The sequence below is a fragment of the Accipiter gentilis genome, chromosome 33 (assembly GCF_929443795.1).
Source record: "Accipiter gentilis chromosome 33, bAccGen1.1, whole genome shotgun sequence".
NCBI classification, from domain to species: Eukaryota; Metazoa; Chordata; class Aves; order Accipitriformes; family Accipitridae; genus Astur; species Astur gentilis.
Window position 1 is genome coordinate 1 of NC_064912.1, and position 23,334 is coordinate 23,334.

The 23,334-nt window shown below is 70.0% G+C and overlaps 1 protein-coding gene across 1 annotated transcript; it reads right to left on the bottom strand.

The window, feature by feature from the left end:
• Positions 1–383: 383 nt before the first annotated feature.
• LTBP3 (latent transforming growth factor beta binding protein 3) lies at positions 384–22,859 on the bottom strand (the record flags this gene model as incomplete). The annotated part of the gene is given in 30 exon segments (XM_049790995.1): positions 384–560; positions 1,502–1,713; positions 4,817–4,945; positions 5,152–5,235; positions 6,596–6,763; positions 8,421–8,549; positions 9,115–9,234; positions 9,977–10,099; positions 10,830–10,949; positions 11,052–11,180; positions 14,171–14,302; positions 14,858–14,983; positions 15,759–15,847; positions 15,849–15,854; positions 16,974–17,052; positions 17,279–17,298; positions 17,830–18,016; positions 18,389–18,547; positions 20,157–20,279; positions 21,167–21,259; positions 21,360–21,434; positions 21,437–21,464; positions 21,688–21,763; positions 21,801–21,877; positions 21,879–21,905; positions 21,907–21,920; positions 22,514–22,569; positions 22,619–22,706; positions 22,709–22,796; positions 22,798–22,859. Coding segments are annotated over 30 exon segments (2,976 nt in total), but the record flags the coding sequence as incomplete, so codon positions are not given.
• Positions 22,860–23,334: the final 475 nt, after the last annotated feature.

The following is a 23,334-nucleotide window of genomic DNA, read 5'->3' on the forward strand; positions in this document are numbered from 1 at the left end:
ACCATAGGGTCCCCCCATAAGGCCCCCCCAAACCCCACAGAGCCCCCCCATACCCCATAGGGCCCCCCAAATCCCATAGGCCCCTTCATAGCCCATAGGGTCCCCCCATAGGCCCCCCTGTACCCCATAGGGCCCCCCAAATCCCACAGGCCCCCCACATACCCCATAGGACCCCCACGTACACTATAGGGTCCCCCCATAAGGCCCCTCATACCCCATAGGGCCCCCCCAAATCCCATCCCATAGGCCCCCCCCCATAGCCCCCCCCATACCCCATAGTGTCCCCCCATAGGCCCCCCCCCGTACCCCATAGGGCCGCCCCCCAAATCCCCCAGGACCCCCCCCCCCCCCGGGTTGTGTCCCCCCCCCCCGGGTCACCTGGGGGGCGGGGGGGGGCAGGGCCGGCAGTGGTGCCCCCAGCCGGCCCCCCCCCGGCAGCAGCACTCCTCCAGGGAGAGGGGGCCCCCCCCGAGGGGCGCCCCGCACACCCCCTCCTCGCCCCGCCGCTGCCAGCACACGTCCCGCCGCTCCGGGGGGGGCCGCTCGGGGGGGGGCGCGCTCTGCGGGGGCACGGGGGCTCGCACCGGGCCTCGCACGAGGGTCACGCGCCTCGCACGGGGCTCGCGCGAGGGTCACGCGCCTCCTATGTGCCTCGTGGGGGGGCTCGCACGAGGGTCACGCGCCTCGCACCGGGGCTCGTGCCTCGCGTGGGGGCTCACATGAGGGTCATGTGCTGCACATGGGGCTCGCACGAGGTTCACGTGCTGCGCACGGGGCCCACACGAGGGTCACGTGCCTTGCATGTGCCTCGCACGGGGCTCGCACGAGGGTCACACGCCTCGCACCAGGCCTCGCACAACGATCACATGCCTCACACGTGCCTCGCACGGGACTCATGTGCCTCGCACGGGGCTCGCACGAGGGTCACACGCCTCGCACCAGGCCTCGCACAACGATCACATGCCTCACACGTGCCTCGCACGGGACTCATGTGCCTCGCACGGGGCTTGCATGAGGGTCACGCGCCTCGCATGGGGCTCGCACGAGGGTCACGCGTCTCATGTGCCTCGTGTGGGGCCTCGCACGAGGGTCACGCGCCTTGCACGGGGCTCATGCCTCGCATGGGGGCTCACATGAGGGTCACGTGCTGCACATGGGGCTCCCACAAGGATCACGTGCTGCGCACGGGGCCCACACGAGGGTCACGTGCCTTGCACGTGCCTCGCACGGGGCTCGTGCCTCGCACAGGGGCTCACACGAGGGTTACACGCCTCGCACCGGGCCTCGCACAAGGATCACGTGCCTCGCACGTGCCTCGCACGGGACTCATGTGCCTCGCACGGGGCTCGCACGAGGGTCACGCGCCTCGCACAGGGGCTCGCACAGCTCACGTGGGGCCTTGCACGAGGGCTCGCGCAAACTCGGGTGCCTCGCACGGCCTTTGCGCACCCCTCGCACGCCCCCCACGCCCCCTCGCACGCTCCTCACGCGGCCCTCGCACGCCGCCCCGCGCCCTCGCACGGCCCTCGCACGCCCCCAGACCCCTCGCACGCCCCCGCGCCCGCGGGTGCTGACCGGTGTCGGGGGGGGGCAGGCAGCGGCGCTGCAGGGGGTGGTAGCGGGCGCCGGGGGGGCACGTGCAGCGGAAGGAGCCGCGCGTGTTCTCGCACGCCCCGTCCACGCAGTTCGACTCGTCCAGGCACTCGTCCACGTCTGGGGGGGAGGTGGCTCGTGGGGACCCCCCCCAGCGCCCCCCATTGCCCCCATTATTCCCCATTGCCTCCCATAGCCCCCCATTCGCCCCCCATACCCTCCATAGCCCCCCATTGCCCCCTATTGCCTCCCATTGCCCCCCATCACTCCCCATTGCCCCCATTGCCCCCCATTGCCTTCCATTGCCCCCCTTCACTCCCTATAGCCCCCCATTGCCCCCCATTGCCCCCCATTGCCCCCCATAGCCCTCCATTGCCCCCCATTACTCCCCATTGCCCCCATTGCACCCCATTATTCCCCATAGCCCCCATCACTCCCCACTGCCCCCCATTGCCTCCTATTGTCCCCATTATTCCCCATTGCCCCCATCGCCCCCCATCGCCCCCCATCACTCCCCCTCGCCCTCCCTCGCCCCCCCTCGCCCCCCATCACTCCCCATTGCCCCCATTGCCTCCCATTATTCCCCATAGCCCCCCACCACTCCCCATAGCCCCCCATTACTCCCCACTGCCCCCATTGCCTCCCATTGCCCCCATTATTCCCCATTGCCTTCCATTGCCCTCCATCACTCCCCATAGCCCCCCATAGCCCCCACTGCCCCCCATTGCCCCCCATAGCCCCCCATCACTCCCCCTCGCTCCCCATCGCCCCCCATCACTCCCCATTGCCCCTCATTGCCCCCCCATGAGCCTCCCATTGCCCCCATCACTCCCCATAGCCCCCCATCACTCCCCATTGCCCCCCATAGCCCCCATTGCCTCCCATTATTCCACATAGCCCCCCATCACTCCCCACTGCCCCCCATCACTCCCCACCGCCCCCATTGCCCCCATTATTCCCCATTGCCTCCCATAGCCCCCCATCACTCCCCATTGCCTCCCATTGCCCCCCATCACTCCCCAGCGCCCCCCATTGCCCCCATTATTCCCCATAGCCCCCATCACTCCCCATAGCCCCCCATAGCCCCCATTGCCTCCCATTATTCCCCATAGCCCCCCATCACTCCCCATCGCCCCCCATCACTCCCCACCGCCCCCCATTGCCCCCATTATTCCCCATTGCCTCCCATCGCCCCCCATCACTCCCCATCGCCCCCCATCACTCCCCATTGCCCCCCATTGCCTCCCATCGACCCCCATCACTCCCCACCGCCCCCCATCACTCCCCATAGCCCCCCATCACTCCCCATTGCCCCCCATTGCCTCCCATCGCCCCCCATCACTCCGCACCGCCCCCCATTGCCCCCATTATTCCCCATTGCCTCCCATCACTCCCCCTCGCCCCCCCTCGCCCCCCATCACTCCCCATTGCTCCCCATAGCTCCCATTGCCCCCCATTATTCCCCATAGCCCCCCACCACTCCCCATAGCCCCCCATCACTCCCCATAGCCCCCATTGCCCCCCATAGCCCCCCAACACTCCCCCTCGGTCCCCATCGCCCCCAATCGCCCCCCATCACTCCCCATAGCCCCCCATCACTCCCTATAGCCCCCCATAGCCCCCATAGCCCCCCATCACTCCCCATAGCCCCCCATAGCCCCCATTGCCCCCCATTATTCCCCATTGCCCCCCATCACTCCCTATAGCCCCCCATCACTCCCCACCGCCCCCCATAGCCCCCATTATTCCCCATTGCCTCCCATCGCCCCCCATCGACCCCCATCACTCCCCACCGCCCCCCATTGCCCCCCATCACTCCCCATCGCCCCCCATCACTCCCCATTGCCTCCCATTGCCCCCCATTGCCTCCCATCGCCCCCCATCACTCCCCACCGCCCCCCATTGCCCCCATTATTCCCCATTGCCTCCCATCGCCCCCCATCGCCCCCCATCACTCCCCACCGCCCCCCATAGCCCCCCATCACTCCCCATTGCCCCCCATCACTCCCCATTGCCTCCCATTGCCCCCCATCACTCCCCACCGCCCCCCATTGCCCCCATTATTCCCCATTGCCTCCCATCGCCCCCCATCGCCCCCCATCGCTCCCCACCGCCCCCCATTGCCCCCCATCACTCCCCATCGCCCCCCATCACTCCCCATTGCCTCCCATTGCCCCCCATTGCCTCCCATCGCCCCCCATCACTCCCCACCGCCCCCCATTGCCCCCATTATTCCCCATTGCCTCCCATCGCCCCCCATCGACCCCCATCGCTCCCCACCGCCCCCCATTGCCCCCCATCACTCCCCATCGCCCCCCATCACTCCCCATTGCCTCCCATTGCCCCCCATTGCCTCCCATCGCCCCCCATCACTCCCCACCGCCCCCCATTGCCCCCATTATTCCCCATTGCCTCCCATCGCCCCCCATCGCCCCCCATCACTCCCCACCGCCCCCCATAGCCCCCCATCACTCCCCATTGCCCCCCATCACTCCCCATTGCCTCCCATCGCCCCCCATCACTCCCCACCGTCCCCCATTGCCCCCATTATTCCCCATTGCCCCCTATCACTCCCCATAGCCCCCCATCACTCCCCATAGTTCCTCATCACTCCCCATTGCCTCCCATCGCCCCCCATCGCCCCGCATCACTCCCCACCGACCCCCATAGCCCCCCATCACTCCCCATTGCCTCCCATTGCCCCCCATTGCCTCCCATCGCCCCCCATCACTCCCCACCGCCCCCCATTGCCCCCATTATTCCCCATTGCCTCCCATCGCCCCCCATCGCCCCCCATCACTCCCCACCGCCCCCCATAGCCCCCCATCACTCCCCATTGCCCCCCATCACTCCCCATTGCCTCCCATCGCCCCCCATCACTCCCCACCGTCCCCCATTGCCCCCATTATTCCCCATTGCCCCCTATCACTCCCCATAGCCCCCCATCACTCCCCATAGTTCCTCATCACTCCCCATTGCCTCCCATCGCCCCCCATCGCCCCGCATCACTCCCCACCGACCCCCATAGCCCCCCATCACTCCCCATTGCCTCCCATTGCCCCCCATTGCCTCCCATCGCCCCCCATCACTCCCCACCGCCCCCCATTGCCCCCATTATTCCCCATTGCCTCCCATCACTCCCCATCGCCCCCCATCACTCCCCACCGCCCCCCATAGCCCCCATTATTCCCCCTCGCCCCCCCTCGCCCCCCCAGTCCCGCACCCAGGCACTGCAGCAGCCCGCTGTCGTAGTCGAAGCCCTGCTTGCAGTAGCACTCGTAGCCCGGCTGCGTGTTCACGCATTTTCCCTCCTTGCAGATCTCCGACCCGAAGAGCCCGCACTCGTCGATGTCTTGGGGGGGCCGGGGGGGGCGGTCAGAGACAGGGATTCCCCCCCCCAGGGGGACCCCCAAGGGGACGGGGAGCCCGGAGCGCAGAGAGGGGGGGAATGGGGGTCCCTAATGGGGAGGTTGGGGACACGGGGGACCCCAGCGGGATGGGGGGGTGGGCAGAGACACGGGGACGTGGTGGGGGGGGGGGGGGCACGGGGGGGCTCACCCCGGTGCGCGGGGACCCCGTAGTCGAGGCCGTTGTCGTCCTGGATGAAGCCCTTCCCGTCGGGGCAGAGGGCCAGGAACTCGGCTGGGGGGGGGGTGTCAGTGGAGGGGGGGGGGTCCTGTACCCCCAAACCACACCGGGGGGTCCCCACCCCCAGAGCGGGCCCGGGGGTGGGGTGGGGAGCCCCCTCCCTCAGCCCACGCGGACCCCCGGACCCCCTAAGGGTCCTCATCGCTGGGGCCCATCCTAGAGCCCCCCCAAAGAGGGGACAGGGCTGGGGTACCCCTCGCTGGGGACCCCCAGTCCCACCCTAGAGCCCCCCCGTACCCATTGCAGCCCCCCCAGCCCCATCCTAGACCCCACAAAGAGGGGACAGGGCTGGGGTACACCTCACTGGGGACCCCCAACCCCATCCCAGAGCCCCCCAGGACCCCGAAGTCCCCCCCAGACCCATCCCAGGAGGGGCTGGGGCTGGTGTACCCCTCACTGGGGACCCCCAGCCCCACCCTAGAGCCCCCCCATACCCATTGCAGCCCCCCCAGCCCCATCCTAGACCCCCCAGGACCCCCCAGGGAGAGGACAGGGCTGGGGTACCCCTCACTGGGGACCCCCAACCCCATCCCAGAGCCCCCCAGGACCCCAAAGTCCCCCCCAGACCCATCCCAGGAGGGGCTGGGGCACCCCTCGCTAGGGACCCCTAGCCCCACCCTAGAGCCCCCCCATACCCATTGCAGCCCCCCCAGCCCCATCCTAGACCCCCCAAAGAGGGGACAGGGCTGGGGTACCCCTCGCTGGGGACCCCCAGCCCCATCCCAGAGCCCCCCCATGCCCACCGCAGCCCCCCCAGCCCCATCCTAGACCCCCCAAAGAGGGGACAGGGCTGGGGTACCCCTCGCTGGGGACCCCCAGCCCCATCCCAGAGCCCCCCCCATGCCCACCGCAGCCCCCCCAGCCCCATCCTAGACCCCCCAAAGAGGGGACAGGGCTGGGGTACCCCTCGCTGGGGACCCCCAGCCCCACCCTAGAGCCCCCCCATACCCATTGCAGCCCCCCCAGCCCCATCCTAGACCCCCCAGGACCCCCCAGGGAGAGGACAGGGCTGGGGTACCCCTCGCTGGGGACCCCCAGCCCCACCCTAGAGCCCCCCAGGACCCCGAAGTCCCCCCCAGACCCATCCCAGGAGGGGCTGGGGCTGGTGTACCCCTCACTGGGGACCCCCAGCCCCACCCTAGAGCCCCCCCATACCCATTGCAGCCCCCCCCAGCCCCATCCTAGACCCCCCAAAGAGGGGACAGGGCTGGGGTACCCCTCGCTGGGGACCCCCAGCCCCATCCCAGAGCCCCCCCATGCCCACCGCAGCCCCCCCAGCCCCATCCCAGAGCCCCCCCCGTCCCCCCAAGCAGGGGCAGGAGCTGGGGCCAGCCCTGGCGGGGGTCCCCCGTACCGGAGGAGGGGAGGGGGCAGGGGTACACCTCGCAGTGGTCCCCCCAGCCGGCCCCCAGCGAGCAGCAGCACTCCCCCCGCGTCACGTTGGTGCCCAGCACCGAGTCGCAGAAGACGGAGTCGTCGAAGTTGAGGTAACACTCCTTCCGAGGGGCTGGGGGCTCCCGCGCTGAGACCCCCGTCAGCCCCGCTGCCGCCGGCCCCGCGGCCCCCCCCCGAGCCCATATGACCCCTCGGGGACCCCCAGGGCCCCCCCCGAACCCCTGTGACCCCTTGGGGACCTCTGGACACCCAGGGACCCCCTCAGAGACCCCCCAGAGCCCATATGACCCCTCGGGGACCCCCAGAACCCATAAGACACCTTGGGAACCCCTGGAAATCCAGGAACCCCCCAGGGACCCCCCAGAGCCCATATGACCCCTCGGGGACCCCCAGGACCCCCCAGAACCCATAAGACACCTTGGGAACCCCTGGAAATCCAGGAACCCCCCAGGGACCCCCCAGAGCCCCTGTAACCCCTTGGGACCCCCAGAGGCCCCACTCAGAACCCATATAACCCCCTGGGCACCCCCAGACCCCCAGGGACCCCCCCCCCAGGGACTGCCCCAGAGGCCCTGTAACCCCCTGGAGACCCCCAGGGCCCCCCCCCCCCAGAGCTCCTGTAACCCCAGCGACCCCCCCAGGGACCCCCCCCAAGACCCTATAACCTCCTGGGTACCCCCAGAGACCCCTGGCCAGGGATTCCCCAGAGCCCCTATAACCCCCTGGAGACCCCCAGGGACCCCCCCCAGAGCCCATATGACCCCTCGGGGACCCCCAGGACCCCCCAGAATCCATAAGACACCTTGGGAACCCCTGGAAATCCAGGAACCCCCCAGGGACCCCCCAGAGCCCCTGTAACCCCTTGGGACCCCCAGAGACCCCCCTCAGTACCCATATAACCCCCTGGGCACCCCCAGACCCCCAAGGACCCCCCCCCAGGGACTGCCCCAGAGGCCCTGTAACCCCCTGGAGACCCCCAGGGACCCCCCCCCAGAGCTCCTGTAACCCCAGCGACCCCCCCCAGGGACCCCCCCCAAGACCCTATAACCTCCTGGGTACCCCCAGAGACCCCCGGCCAGGGATCCCCCTAGAGCCCCTATAACCCCCTGGAGACCCCCAGGGACCCCCCCCCAGAGCCCATATGACCCCTTGGGCACCCCCAGGGACCCCCCCAGAGCCCCTGTAATCCCAGGGACCCCCCCCAGGGACTCCGCCAGAGGCCCTGTAACCCCCTGGAGACCCCCAGGGACCCCCCCCCCCAGGGCCCATATGACCCCTTGGGCACCCCCAGGGACCCCCCCAGCGCCCCTGTAATCCTAGGGAACACCCCCCCCCCCCCGAGACCCTATAAACCCCTGGACACCCCCAGACCCCCAGGGATCCCCCAGAGCCCCTATAACCCCCTGGAGACCCCCAGGGACCCCCCCTCAGGGCCCATATGACCCCTTGGGCACCCCCAGGGACCCCCCCAGAGCCCCTGTAATCCCAGGGACCCCCCCCCCCCCGAGACCCTATAACCCCCTGGACACCCCCAGACCCCCAGGGATCCCCCAGAGCCCCTATAACCCCCTGGAGACCCCCAGGGACCCCCCCCCAGAGCCCATATGACCCCTTGGGTACCCCCAGGGACCCCCCAGAGCCCCTGTAATCCCAGGGACCCCCCCAGGGACTCCGCCAGAGGCCCTGTAACCCCCTGGAGACCCCCAGGGACCCCCCCCCAGGGCCCATATGACCCCTTGGGCACCCCCAGGGACCCCCCCGGTGCCCCCTCCCCTCGTGCCCACCCTGGCAGCTGCGGCGGTCAGGCGAGGGGCTGAAGCCGGGGGGGCAGAGGCAGGCGAAGGAGCCCTCCAGGTTGGTGCAGGCGCCGTGGGGGGCACAGAGCCCCGCGTCCAGCGCACACTCGTCGATGTCTGCGGGAGCCGCCGGCCTCGCACGACCCTCGTGCAAGGCACGCGCACGTGGGGCACACGTACACCCAACCCCCCCCCCCCCCTCCAATCTCGCACGCAAGGGGACGGACGGGGTCGACCGGGCGTCATCGTGCGACGAGCGGTCGTGCAAGGGACGTTGCACGTGCCGTCGTGCGATACGCAGTCGCGCGAGGGGCGCACGCGCACGTTGTCGTGCAAGGCGGGGTCGCGCGAGGGGCTCTTGCACGCACCGTCGTGCGACGTACGGTCGTGCAAGGGGCCCCGGTACGGACCGCGAGGCCACTCGCGCTCCCTCAGCCCGCCAGCCCTGACACACAGCACCGTGCGACGCACACCCGCTCGTGCAAAGAGCCTTTGCACGCCCAGCCCCCCCCCCCGGGGCCCTCGCACGCGCGCGAGGGGAGTTTTGCACGCTCCGTCGCACAGGGGGTGCACACGCCGCAGCGTGACGCAGCTCAAGCCGTGCAAGAGTTTTGCCGGGGGCTGTTGCACGCTTGGGGGGGGGGGGCGCAGGGCCCTTGCACACGCGCGTGCGAGAGCTCACCTTGGCACTTGCGGCCGTGCACCAGGGCGTAGCCGGGCCGGCAGAGGCAGCGGTAGGAGCCCGGCGTGTTCACACACTCGCCCCCCACGCACGCCGCCGCGAACTCACACTCGTCGATGTCTGGGGTGGGGGGGGAGCACTAGGCAGTGCCCCCCCCATGTACAGACCCCGACCCATTTACCCCCCGGGACCCATATACCCCCCCCACCTATGTACCCCCAGACCCATATACCCCCAAACCCCCCCAGACCCCCCCCAGACCCACATAACCCCCCCAGACCCCACAAAAAACCCTGCAGACCCCCATATATCCCCCCGGACCCATATACCCCCCCAACACCATATAGCCCCAAACCCCTTATACCCCCCAGACCCATATACCCCCCCCAGACCCCACACCCCCCCTCAGACCCCATATACCCCCATATAGCCCCCAGACCCCCCAGACCCTCATATAACCCCCCAGACCCATATACACCCCCAGACCCCACAAACCCCCCCAGACCCCATATATCCCCATATAGCCCCCAGACCCCACAAAAGCCCCCCAGACCCCATATACCCCCATATAGCCCCCAGACCCCCCAGACCCCACATACCCCCCCAGACCCATGTACCCCCCCAGACCCCACAAAACCCCCCAGCCCCCCATATACCCCCTACCCCCCCTATACCCCCAACACCCCCAACCCCCCATATACCCCCCCAGCCCCTATAGACCTGGGGGGGGGCACATTTCCCAGCAGGGTGTGTTCCCGGTGGGGTGCACCCCCAGCCCCCAGGTAAGCCCCCAGCCCCCTCTATACCCCCCCAGCCCCCCTGTAGCCCCCATCCCCTATAGATCCCGGGGGGGGGGGGGCACCTTCGCAGCGGGGTGGGTCCCTGGCGGGCTGCAGCCCGGGGGGGCACTGGCACTTGAAGGAGCCGGGGGTGTTGACGCAGACCCCGCTGGGGCAGAGCCCCCCCGCCTCGCACTCGTTCACGTCTGGGGGTCCCCGGCGTGGGGGAACAGAGATATTGGGGACCCCAGGGTGGAGGGGGGGTTGGGGGGGAGTCCCAGGGCAAGGGGGTCCTCAGGGGAGGGGATCCCGGGGGTGGGGGCACAGATCCTGGGGTCCCCAAGGTGGGGGCACATGGGTATTGGGGTCTCTGGGGAGGGGGGTCCCAGGGCAGGGGGTCCTGGGTTGGGGGGTCCCCAAGGGGGGGGCTCCCAGGGATGGGGGTCCTGGAGTAGGGGGTCCTCAGGGCAGGGGATTCCCGGGGGGGGTCCCTAGGAGGGGGTCCCAGGGATGGGGCTCCCCGAGGGGTTCCCCAAGGAGGGGGTCCCAGGGATGGGGGTCCCCGGGGGTTCCCTAAAGGGGGGGGGTCCCAGGGCAGGGGGTCCTGGGGTTGGGGGACCCTGGGGGAAGGTCCCCAAGGGGGGGGGGGGGCTCCCAGGGATGGGGGTCCTGGAGTAGGGAGTCCTCAGGGCAGGGGCTCCCCGGGGGGGGTCCCTAGGAGGGGGTCCCAGGGATGGGGGTCACCGAGGGGTTCCCCAAGGAGGGGGTCCCAGGGCAGGGGGTCCCCGGGGGTTCCCTAACGGGGGGGGTCCCAGGGCAGGGGGTCCCCAAGGAGGGGGTCCCAGGGCAGGGGGTCCCAGGATGGGGGATCCCCAAGGAGGGGGTCCCAGGGCAGGGGGTCCTGGGGTGGGGGGGTCCCCGGGGGGGGGTCCGCACCGATGCAGGCGCCGTTGTGGCCGCGGAAGCCGGGGGGGCAGGGGCTGCAGAGGAACCCCCCGGGCTGGTTCTCGCATTTGCCCTCGGGACACGTCCCCACGTCCAGGCACTCGTTGATGTCTGGGGGGGGGACACGGGGGGGACAGGTCAGGGACACACAGACACGCACGGGGAGACCCCGCGGCACCCCGTCCCGGGGGGTCATCGCCGCGGGGGGGTCACCTTCGCAGAGGGGCTGCCTCGAGCTCTTGCGCCGGTAGCCCGGGTGGCACTCGCACTTGTAGTGGCCGGGGACGTTGGCGCAGGTGCCACCGTCCCCGCAGATGTCCGCCTTGGCGCACTCGTCGATGTCTGCGGACACGCGGTCGTGTCCCCAACCTCGTCCCGTGTCCCCAACCTCATCCCATCCTCAACCTCATCCCATGTCCCCAATCTCGTCCCGTGTCCCCAACCTCGTCCCATGTCCCCAACCTCGTCCCGTGTCCCCAACCTCGTCCCGTCCTCAACCTCATCCCGTGTCCCCAACCTCGTCCCGTGTCCCCAACCTCGTCCCGTGTCCCCAAACCCTGTCCCATGTCCCCAAACTCATCCCGTGTCCCCAGCCTCATCCCATGTCCCCAACCTCATCCCGTGTCCCCAAACCCTGTCCCATGTCCCCAGCCTCATCCAATGTCCCCAACCTTGTCCCGTGTCCCCAACCTCGTCCCGTGTCCCCCAACCTCATCCAGTGTCCCCAAACCCTGCCCTGCGTCCCCAACCTCATCCCGTGTCCCCAGCCTCATCCCATGTCCCCAACCTCATCCCGTGTCCCCAAACCCTGTCCCATGTCCCCAGCCTCATCCAATGTCCCCAAACCCTGCCCTGTGTCCCCAACCTCATCCCGTCCTCAACCTCATCCCATGTCCCCAACCTCGTCCTGTGTCCCCAACCTCATCCCATCCTCAACCTCATCCCATGTCCCCAATCTCGTCCCATGTCCCCAACCTCGTCCTGTGTCCCAAACCTCGTCCCATCCTCAACCTCATCCCGTGTCCCCAACCTCGTCCCGTGTCCCCAACCTCGTCCCATGTCCCCAAACCCTGTCCCATGTCCCCAAACTCATCCCGTGTCCCCAGCCTCATCCCATGTCCCCAACCTCATCCCGTGTCCCCAAACCCTGTCCCATGTCCCCAGCCTCATCCAATGTCCCCAACCTTGTCCCGTGTCCCCAACCTCGTCCCGTGTCCCCCAACCTCATCCAGTGTCCCCAAACCCTGCCCTGCGTCCCCAACCTCATCCCGTGTCCCCAGCCTCATCCCATGTCCCCAACCTCATCCCGTGTCCCCAAACCCTGTCCCATGTCCCCAGCCTCATCCAATGTCCCCAACCTTGTCCCGTGTCCCCAACCTCGTCCCGTGTCCCCCAACCTCATCCAGTGTCCCCAAACCCTGCCCTGCGTCCCCAACCTCATCCCGTCCTCAACCTCGTCCCATGTCCCCCAACCTCATCCCGTGTCCCCAAACCCTGCCCTGCGTCCCCAACCTCATCCTGTCCTCAACCTCATCCCGTGTCCCCAGCCCCTGTCTCATGTCCCCAAACTCATCCCGTGTCCCCAGCCTCATCCCATGTCCCCAACCTCGTCCCGTGTCCCCAACCTCGTCCCATGTCCCCAAACTCATCCCGTCCTCAACCTCGTCCCGTGTCCCCAAACCCTGTCCCCTGTCCCCAACCTCATCCCATGACCCCAAACCCTGCCCTGCATTCCCAACCTTGCCCTGTGTCCCCAACCTCGTCCCATGTCCCCAAACCTCATCCCATGTCCCCAACCTCGTCCCGTGTCCCCAAACCCTGCCCTGCGTCCCCAACCTCATCCCGTCCTCAACCTCATCCCGTGTCCCCAAACCCTGTCCCGTGTTCCCAACCTCGTCCCATGTCCCCAAACCTCATCCCGTTTCCCCCAACCTCATCCAGTGTCCCCAAACCCTGCCCTGCATCCCCAACCCTTTCCTGTGTCCCCAAACTCATCCTGTCCCCAACCTCAACCTGTGTCCCCCAACCTCGTCCCATGTCCCCAAACCGTGCCCTGCACCCCCAACCCTGTCCTGCGTCCCTAACCTCGTCCCGTGTCCCCAAGCCCTGCCCCGTGTCCCCAACCTCATCCTGTCCCCAACCTTGTCACGTGTCCCCAACCTCGTCCCATGTCCCCAAACCCTGTCCTGTGTCCCCAAACCCTCTCCCGTGTCCCCAACCTCATCCTGTCCCCAACCTTGTCGCATGTCCCCAAACCCCGTCCCATGCCCCCAACCTTGTCCCGTGTCCCCAATCCTGTCCCGTGTCCCCATCCCTGTCCCATCTCCCCCACCCACCACCCGTGTCCCTTGTCCCCTGCCCCTTCCCCATGCCCCCACGTCCCCGGGCCACGTCCCCCATCCCCATGCCCCATATCCCCGTGTCCCATATCCCCACGTCTCCTTGTCCCCATGTCCTCGTGCCCCACATCCCCACGTCCTGTGACCCTGCGACACCACGTCCCCGTGTCCCCATGTCCCACGTCCCCATGTCCTGTGACCCCACGTCCCCGTGTCATGTCCTTGTGCCCCACATCCCCGCGTCCTGTGACCCTGAGACCCCATGTCCCCGTGTCCCCATGTCCCCGTGTCCCACGTCCCCATGTCCTGTGTCCCCATGTCCCCGTGTCCCACATCCCATGTCCTGTGACCCCATGTCCCCACATCCCTGTGTCCCACATCCCCATGTCCTGTGTCCCCACGTCCCCGTGTCCCCACATCCCCGTGTCCCACATCCCCGTGTCTCACGTCCCCATGTCCTGTGTCCCCATGTCCCCGTGTCCCCACGTCCCTGTGTCCCACGTCCCCATGTCCTGTGACCCTGTGACCCCATGCCCCCATGTCCCATGTCCTCATGTCCTGTGACCCCACGTCCCCGTGTTCCACGTCCCCATGTCCCCGTGTCCCCACGTCCCCGTGTCCCACGTCCCCATGTCCTGTGTGATCCCATGTCCCCATGTCCCCACATCCCTGTGTCCCACATCCCCATGTCCTGTATCCCCACGTCCCCATGTTCTGTGTCCCCATGTCCCCGTGTCCCCACATCCCCATGTCCTACATCCCCATGTCCTGTGACCCCACATCCCCATGTCCCCATGTCCCACGTCCCCATGTCCTGTGACCTCACATCCCCGTGTCCCCACGTCCCCGTGTCCCACGTCCCCATGTCCTGTGACCCCACATCCCTGTGTCCCCACGTCCCCGTGTCCCACGTCCCCATGTCCTGTGACCCCACGTCCCCGTGTCCCACGTCCTGTGTCCCCGCGCCCCCGTGCCGCGTCCCCGGCCGCTCACCGGCGCAGGATCGCACGCCCTTGTGCAGGCTGAGCTGGAACCCGCGGTGACAGTGACAGTTGTAGGAGCCGCCCGTGTTCATGCAGACGCCACGGCCGGCGCCGCACGGCTCCGCCTCGCACTCGTTCACGTCTGCGCGGGGGCACACGCGTGTGAAGGCGTGACACGCACACACACAGACGCCCCTCCCCGTGCACGGCGAGACGTGCTGCGCCAGGCACACGCGTGTGCGGTTGTGGCCTGCTGGGCACAGGCGTGCGGTCATATGCGCCCGCGCGTGTGCGGTTGTGACCCCCCGTGTATGCGTGTGTGCAGCCGTGTTCCCCCATGCACACGTGCATGTACTCACAATGACCTGTCCTGCACCGCGCACACACGCGTGCAGTTGTGACCCCCCACGCATGCACGTGTGCAGCCGTGTTCCCCCATGCACGCACGCGTACTCACAATGACCTGTCCTGCACCGTGCACACGCGTGTGCAGCTGTGTTCCCCCATGCACACGCGTGTGCAGCCATGCAGTGAGGCTGAATATCACCCACAGCAGCACTGGGGGTGCACACAGCCCCCCCAGCCCCCCCCGTACTGGTGCAGCAGCACTCGGGGTGCAGGCAGGACCCCCCCAGCCCCCCCATACTGGTGCAGCAGCAGTCGGGGTGCAGGCAGGACCCCCCCAGCCCCCCCGTACCGGTGCAGTAGCGGCGCTGGGGGTGCCAGCGGTACCCCGGGTAGCAGAGGCAGCTGTACCCCCCCGGCCCCATCACACACTCCCCGGGGCCGCAGATGTTGCGGTTCAGTTTGCACTCGTCCGTCTCTGGGGGGGACGGGGACGGGGGACAGGGGGGGTCAGGGGGTCCCAAGGGGGCCCAGGGGAGCTTTAGGGGTGTTAGAGGGGGTCCCAGGGAGGTCTGGGGGACTCAGGGGGGTTCTGGGGGGTCCCAGGAGGGTCTCAGGGGGGTTCCAGGGGAGGTTTGGGGGGCTTAGAGGGGGTCCCAGGGAGATCTGAGGGGCTTAGGGGAGTTGGGGGGGGGGGGTGGTCCCAGAGGGATTGGGGGGGGGGGTCCCAGGGTCTCAACAGGAGTCTCAGGAGAGTCCCCGGGGGGGGGGTCCCAGGGAAGGTTTGGGGGGCTTAGATGGGGTCCCAGGGATGTTCCGGGGAGGCCTGGGGGTCCCAGGACAATTGAGGGGTCCCAAGGGTGTCCCAGGGGGGTCTCAGGGGAGGTTGGGGGGGGCTTAGAGGGGGTCCCAGGGAGATCTGAGGGGCTTAGGGGAGTTGGGGGGGGGGTCCCAGAGGGATTGGGGGGGTCCCAGGGTCTCAACAGGAGTCCCAGGAGGGGCCCCAGGGGAGGTTTGGGGGGCTTAGAGGGGGATCCCAGGGATGTTCCAGGGAGGTCTGGGGGTCCCAGGATGATGGAGGGGTCCCAAGGGGGTCTCAGGGGGGTCCCAGGGGAGGTTGGGGGGGCGTAGGGGGGTCCCAGGGGTGTTCCAGGGAGATCTGAGGGGCTTAGAGGGGTCGGGGGGGGTCCCAGAGGGATTGGGGGGGCCCCAGGGTCTCAAGGGGGCTCCCAGGAGGGTCTGGGGTCCCTCACCGGTGACCTGGGTGGGGGCGATCTCGGCGGCGCTGCGCGTGTGCTGCTCGGCCACCACCCGCCAGACGACGGCCGTGGTGGGACGGGCGACCACCTCTGGGGGGGACACGCCGCGGGTGGGGCCGCGGGGTCTGTGTGGGTGTCCCCCCCCCCGGTGTCCCCGTCCCCATCCCACCTCCATCCCGTGCGCGTCCCCTCCTGTCCCCGGCCCCATCCCTGTCCCATCCCTGTCCCTGTCCCCGTCCTCATCCGTGTCCCATCCTGTCCCCATCCCATCCCTGTCCCCACGCGTGTCCCATCCTGTCCCCATCCCTGTCCCCATCCCTGTCCCCATATGTGTCCCCTCCTGTCCCTGTGTGTCCCATCCCTGTCCCTATCCCTGTCCCCACACATCCCATCCCTGTCCCCACGCGTGTCCCACCCCGTCCCTGTCCCCGTCCCCATCCGTGTCCCATCCTGTCCCCATCCCTGTCCCATCCCTATCCCCACATGTATCCCAGCCTGTCCCCATGCGTGTCCCATCCCTGTCCCATCCCTGTCCCCATGTGTGTCCCCTCTTGTCTCTGTGTGTCCCACCTCTGTCCCATCCCTATCCCCACACGTATCCCAGCCTGTCCCCATGTGTGTCCCATCCCTGTCCCCACATGTGTCCCATCCCTGTCCCTATCCCTGTCCCCACACATCCCATCCCGGTCCCCACGTGTCCCATCCCTGTCCCTATCCCTGTCCCCACACATCCCATCCCTGTCCCCACGCGTGTCCCACCCCATCCCTGTCCCCATCCCCATCCGTGTCCCATCCTGTCCCCGTCCCTGTCCCATCCCTATCCCCACACGTATCCCAGCCTGTCCCCACGCGTGTCCCATCCCTGTCCCCATGTGTGTCCTGTCCCTGTCCCCACATGTGTCCCATCCCTGTCCCTATCCCTGTCCCCACACGTGTCCCATCCCGGTCCCCATGCGTGTCCCACCCCGTCCCTGTCCCCGACTCCACATGTCCCATTCCCACACATGTCCCACCCTGTCCCCACGCGTGTCCCATCCCTTTCCCTGTCCCCACGCGTGTCCCATCCCTTTCCATGTCCCCACGCGTGTCCCATCCCTGTCCCCGCGTGTCCCATCCCCGTCCCCACCCGTGTCCCATCCTCTGCCCGTCCCTGTCCCGTCCCCCTCCCTCTGCGTGTCCCCATGTGTCCGTGTCCCCCCCCAAACTTACCGGGGTACCGGGGGGGGTCGGTGCTCCCCGGGGGCTGCTCCAGGCCCTGCTCCTCCGAGTGGGTCCAGAAATCCGGGAGCTGGGGGGGACACTGCTGTCCCCTCTGCTCCCCCCGTGTCGTTCCCCCCCCCGGCTCCCCCATGTCCCCCCAGCCCCCCCCGTGTCCACCCCCCGGCCCCCCTAGTCCCCTCTGCCCCCCCCAGCCCCCCCCCCATCCTGCCCATCCCCTCTCCCCCCCTCCCCAATGTCCCTGTTCCCCCCCCCCCAAGCTCTCCCCATTGCCCCCCCCGTCCCCCCACACTCACCATGGCCGGGGGGGTCACGGCTGTGGGGGAAGGGGGCGGTGAGACCCCAAATGGGCCCCCCCGTGGGAGGGGGGGACACAACGTGGGGTCACGGAGGGACATGGGGGACCCCGGGGGGGTACGGGGTCCACAGGGGGTGATGGATGGGGGGGACGGGGACACACAGACATGAGGGAGCATGGGGGGGGGGGGGTGACACACACAGGGGACCCCGGGGGACATGGGGGGGACAAGGGACCCCAGGGACATGGGGGGGGCACAGGGACATGGGGGGGGGACAGGGACATGGGGGGGGGGACACAAGGGACCCCAGGGGACATGGGGGGGAATGACAGGAACATGGCGGGGGGGACAAGGGACCCCAGGGGACATGGTTGGGGGGGTCATGGAGGAACATACGGGGTCACGGGGGGACACGGGGGACCCCAGGGGACACGGGGGGGGGGCACAGGGGGGTCATGAGGACCTGGGGGGGGGGACACACACACAAGGGACCCCAGGGGAGCGGGGGGAGACCCCGAGGGGACACGGAGGAGTTGGGGGTGACCAACCTGGGGGCGGGGGCGCGTCGGGGGGCGCGGGGCTGGGGGCGGGCGGGGGGGGGCCGGGGGGGCCGCTCGGGGGCCCCGTCGGGGTGGATGTGGAGGGTGAAGTCGCTCTCGCCCTGGATGGTGAGGGTCTGGTGGGAGGTCAGGACGTGGTACCCCTTCCCCGCCGGGCAGATGGCCTTGAAGGCGGCTGGGGGGGGGGGGTCGGTGAGTGCTGGGGGGGCGGGGGGGGGGGGAGGAGGGCTGTGCTGCCCCCCTCCCCAAACCCAGCTGGGATCCTGACCCAGCATCCCCCCAAAAATGGGTCCCTCCATCCCACAGCCCCCCCATGGTACCCTAACCCCCCCCCCCCCCAAGATGGGAACCCTGACCCGGCATCCCCCCCCCACCCCAAAAATGGGGACCCCCCCCAAAAATGGGGACCCCCCCAAAAAATGGGGACCCCCACCCCAAAGATAGGGACCCCCTCCCCGCCCCACATCCCCTGCCCCCACATCCCTCCCCACCCCCCAAAGATGGGGGACCCTGTGGGGGTGCCCCCCCCCCCAGGGCCCCCCCATACCGGTGCCGTCGGCGGGGCAGCGCTCGCAGCGGCCCCCCCAGGCCTTGCCCACGCTGCAGCAGCAGGTCTGGCGCGTCAGGCGGGTGGGCAGGGGGTGCTGGCACTGCTGGGCCCCCGACACCAGCCGGAAGCAGAGACCCCTCTCCTCCCCCTTCTCCGCTGCGGGGGGACGGTCACGCACCCCAAAACCCCACGGCACCCCCCCCGCCGCCCGGGCGGCGCCCCCCCAGACCCCCAGAGACCTCCCCAGGCCCTCGTAAGACCCCCCCAGAGCCTCCCGTGGACCCTCCCTTGACCCTGTCCCGGAGCCCTGGGACCCCCCCAGACCCTCCCAAAGCCCCCCTACGCCCCCTCCCGGACCCCTGGGACCCCCCAGAACCCAAAGATGCCACATAGACCCCCCCAGGGTACCCCTGGCACCCCCCCAGACCCTCATAGACCCCCCCAAACCCTCCCACGGGCACCCCCAGACCCTGTCCAGGACCCCTAGGACCCCCCTTCCAGCCCCCATGGACCCCCCAGAGCCCCATAGATCCCACATAGACCCCCCCAGGGTACCCCGGCAGCCCCCCAGTCCCTCATAGACTCCCCAGACCCCCCCAGGCCCTGTCCAGGACCCCTCCAGACCCTCCCACGGAGCCCCCCAATGCCCCTCCAGGACACCCAGGCAGTCCCCAGACCCCCCCAATGCCCCTCCCTAGACCCCTGGGACCCCCCAGAGCCCTGTAGATGCCACATAAACCCCCCCAGGGTACCCCTGGCACCCCCCCAGACCCTCATAGACCCCCCCCAACCCCTCCCACAGACATCCCCAGGCCCTGTCCAGGACCCCTAGGACACCCCTCCCAGCCCCCATGGACGCCCCAGAGCCCCATAGATCCCACATAGACCCCCCCAGGGTACCCCGGCAGCCCCCCAGTCTCTCACAGACTTCCCAAACCCTCCCACAGAGCACCCCAATGCCCCTCCAAGACCCCCTGGGCAGCCCCCAGCCCCCCCAGACCCTCCCACAGACCCCCCCCAATGCCCCTCCCTAGACCCCTGGGACCCCCCAGAGCCCTGCAGATGCCACATAAACCCCCCCAGGGTACCCCTGGCACCCCCCCAGATCCTCATAGACCCCCCCAAACCCTCCCACGGGCACCCCCAGACCCTGTCCAGGACCCCTAGGACCCCCCCTCCCAGCCCCCATGGACCCCCCAGAGCCCCACAGATCCCACATAGACCCCCCCAGGGTACCCCGGCAGCCCCCCAGTCTCTCACAGACTTCCCAAACCCTCCCACAGAGCCCCCCAATGCCCCTCCAGGACCCCCTGGGCAGCCCCCAGCCCCCCCCAGACCCTCCCACAGACCCCCCCAATGCCCCTCCCTAGACCCCTGGGACTCCCCAGAGCCCTGTAGATGCCACATAAACCCCCCCAGGGTACCCCTGGCACCCCCCCAGACCCTCATAGACCCCCCCAAACCCTCCCACTGACACCCTCAGACCCTGTCCAGGACCCCTAGGACCCCCCGCAGACACCCCATGGACCCCCCAGAGCCCCATAGATCCTTCATAGACCCCCCCAGGGTACCCCGGCAGCCCCCCAGACCCTCATAGACCCCCCCCCAAACCCTCCCACAGACACCCCCAGGCCCTGTCCAGGACCCCTGGGACTCCCCCAGCCCCCCCCCCCTCCCCCCACGGCCGCCCTCCAAGGCATCCCACGGAATCCCCCACCGTCCCTCCTCCCGGACCCCCGGGACCCCCCCCCCCAGCCCCACGTACGCAGGCACTGGCTGCGGGAGGGCCCCAGCACGTGCCCGGCTTTGCAGGCGCAGCGGAAGCTGCCCTGGGTGTTGAGGCAGTCGCCGTGCTGGCAGACGCCCTGCATGGCGCACTCGTTGATGTCTGCGGCAGCCGCGTCAGCGCCCCGCACACGCGTGGGCGCGCGCACGCGTGACCCCCCCCAAGGCCCGTGCCCCGCGCGTGCACGCCCGCGACCCCCACGCACGCGTATCCCACGTACGTGCGCCTGCACGGCCCGCGCGCGACCCCTGCGCGTGCGCACACGCGACCCCTGCACGCGCACACGCGACCCCTGTACGCGCACACGCGGTCCTGCGCGTGCACACGCGTGGTCCTGTGCGCGCACGCGTGACCCTCCCCACGCCCGTGCCCCGCGCGTGCACGCCCGCGACCCCCACGCACGCGTATCCCACGTACGTGCACAACCCCATGCGTGCACACACATGCGGCCCTGTGCGTGCACACCCACGGTCCTGCACACGTACACGTGGGGTCCTGTACGCGCGCACGCGTGACACCCCCACGCCTGTGCCCCGCGCATGCACGCCCGTGACCCCCACACATGCATATCCCATATACGTGCGCGTGCACGACCCCTGTGCATGCACACACGCGGTCCTGCACGTGCACACGCGTGGCCCGTGCACACACACGCGTGGCCCGTGCGCGGCCTCGCCCGCGTACCCGCTGTGCGCGCACATGCGCGACACTGCGCGCGTCCCCGTGCGCGCACCCACGCGTCCCTACGTGTGACGCCCTGGTGCACGCACGCCTCCCGGCCCCGTGCACTTCCCCTGCGCACGCACACGTGCGGTTTTTCTGCGTGTATCCCGCGCGTGGCCCCGCGGTGCACACGTGGCCCCCCTGCACGCACGCGCTTGGCCTGCCCCCCCCCCCCGCCACGCACAAACATGCTCAACTCCGCTTCCACGCTCCCCGCACCCCCTCGCACGCCCGTTGCACGCCTGTTGCACGCTCGCGTGCCCTACCTTGGCAGTGGCTGCTGTTGAGGCGCTTGTAGCCCTGGGGACAGTCCCCCCCGTGCTCCCCCCGGACGGGGCCCGTCTTCTGCACCCCCGTGTCTGCAACACCCCGCACGGTCACACTCGGGCGCCTGCGTCCCCCCAGGGTGGGGGTCCCGGGTCCCTGGGGGGGGGGGGGGGACACGGGACCCCCACTCACACTGCAGGTGGGGACACTTGTGGCACTTGCTCTGTCCCCAGGCGGTGCCGATGCTGCCGCAGCAGTCCTCCTGCTGGTCAGCCCCGGCAGGGGGTTGCTGCCGCACTGGGGGGGGGTCAAGGTGTCAGCACCCCCAAACACCCCCCCCCCCCAGCACCCCCAAATACTCCCCCAGCATCCCCCAATGACCCGCGTCCCCCCGGCACCTCCTGCAACGTCTGCTCCTCGTGCAAAGCGTGTGTCCCCCCCCCCCCCGCACCCCACGACCCCCCCCCCCTCAGCCCGTGTCCCCCTCACACCCCACGACCCCCCCCGGACCCCCCCACACCGACTGCTTGGGCAGGGTCTCCTGGAAGCAGCGGCCGAGGGGGTTGTGGGTGTGGGGCCGGGGGGGGCGCGGGGGGCTTGCTGCCGGCGGGGGGCTGCGCCGGGTGGGCCAGCAGCAGCCCGGGGCCGCGGGGGGCTCCCTCGGGGGGGCGGGGGTCGATGCGATGAACCTGCACCGAGGCCTCGGGGGGGGTGGTGGACCCGCACGTTCACCAGCGGGCGGCGGCACCTGCACTGGGGGGGGGCACCGGCACCTCGGCACCCCCGGGACCCCCGGCACGGGCGCCCCAGCACCCCCGGGACCCTGGGAGTGGGTGTGGGGGGGGGAACCCCCGGGACCCCCAGGACGGGCGCCCCAGGATTCCTGAGACCCTGGCGATGGGGGGACCCCCGAGACCCCCAGTATGGGCACCCCCAGACACCCCCCAGCGACACCCCCACAAATGGGCACCCCCGGGACCCCGACCATAGGTAGGACCCCCCCCCGCCCCCCCCCCCCTCCCCCGCACGGGCACCCCCAGACCCCCTGACGTGGGACCCCTGGGAACGAGCACGCCGGGACCCCGGTGCCCCCCCAGCACCGGGACCCCCAGCTCCCCGGTACGGGCCCCCCACCCCGTGCCCCCCCCCAGCCCCGTGCCCCCCCCCCCCGTGTCCCCCCCCAGCCCCGTGTCCCCGCCGTGCCCCCCCCCGCGCCCCCCCCAGCCCTGTGTGTCCCCCAGCCCCGTGCCCCCCCCCGTGCCGCCCCCCAGCCCCGTCCCCCCCCAGCCCCGTGTCCCCCCCCAGCCCCGTGCCCCCCCCCCGTGCCCCCCCCAGCCCCCCGATACCTTCAGCCGAGTGGTGCCCGGGCCCCAGGGGCACGACGAAGGTGGCGTGGCTGACGTGCCCCCCCCCGTGCCCCCCCCCGTGGGTTCCCCCGGAGGGGGGGGTCGGGGGGGGCAGCAGCAGCGCCGGGGCCGTCGGCGATGACCTGGACGGCGTAAACGGCGACTTTGGCCCCCGGGGGGGGCTCGGGGGGGGGCGTCGGGGGGCGCGGGGGGGGGCGGGGGGGGGGGGCCCCCCCGGGCGCCCCGCCGGCACTTGGCAGAAGCGGCCGGTGAAGGCGGGGGGGGCAGAGGCAGTGGGAGCGGGAGCTGCACTGGCCCCCGTTCATGCAGGGCAGGGGGCACACCACTGCGGGGGGAGCGGGGCGTCGGGGGGGGCCGGGGGCACCGGGCACCCTGACCCCCCCCCCGCGCCCCCCCCAGACCCCCTGCTCCCCCCAAATCCCTGTGCCCCCCAAATCCCTGATCCCCCCAAAATCCCTGTGCCCCCGCCAGACCCCCTGTGCCCCCCCAAATCCCTGTGCCCCCCAAATCCCTGCATCCCCCCAAATCCCTGTGCCCCCTAAATCCCTGTGCCCCCCCAAATCCCTGCATCCCCCCAAATCCCTGTGCCCCGCCAAATCCCTGTGCCCCTCCAAAATCCCTGCATCCACCCAAATCCCTGTGCCCCTCCAAAATCCCTGCATCCCCCAAATCCCTGTGCCCCCCCCAAATCCCTGTGCCCCTCCAAAATCCCTGCATCCACCCAAATCCCTGTGCCCCTCCAAAATCCCTGTGCCCCCCAAATCCCTGCATCCCCCCCAAATCCCTGTGCCCCCCCCAAA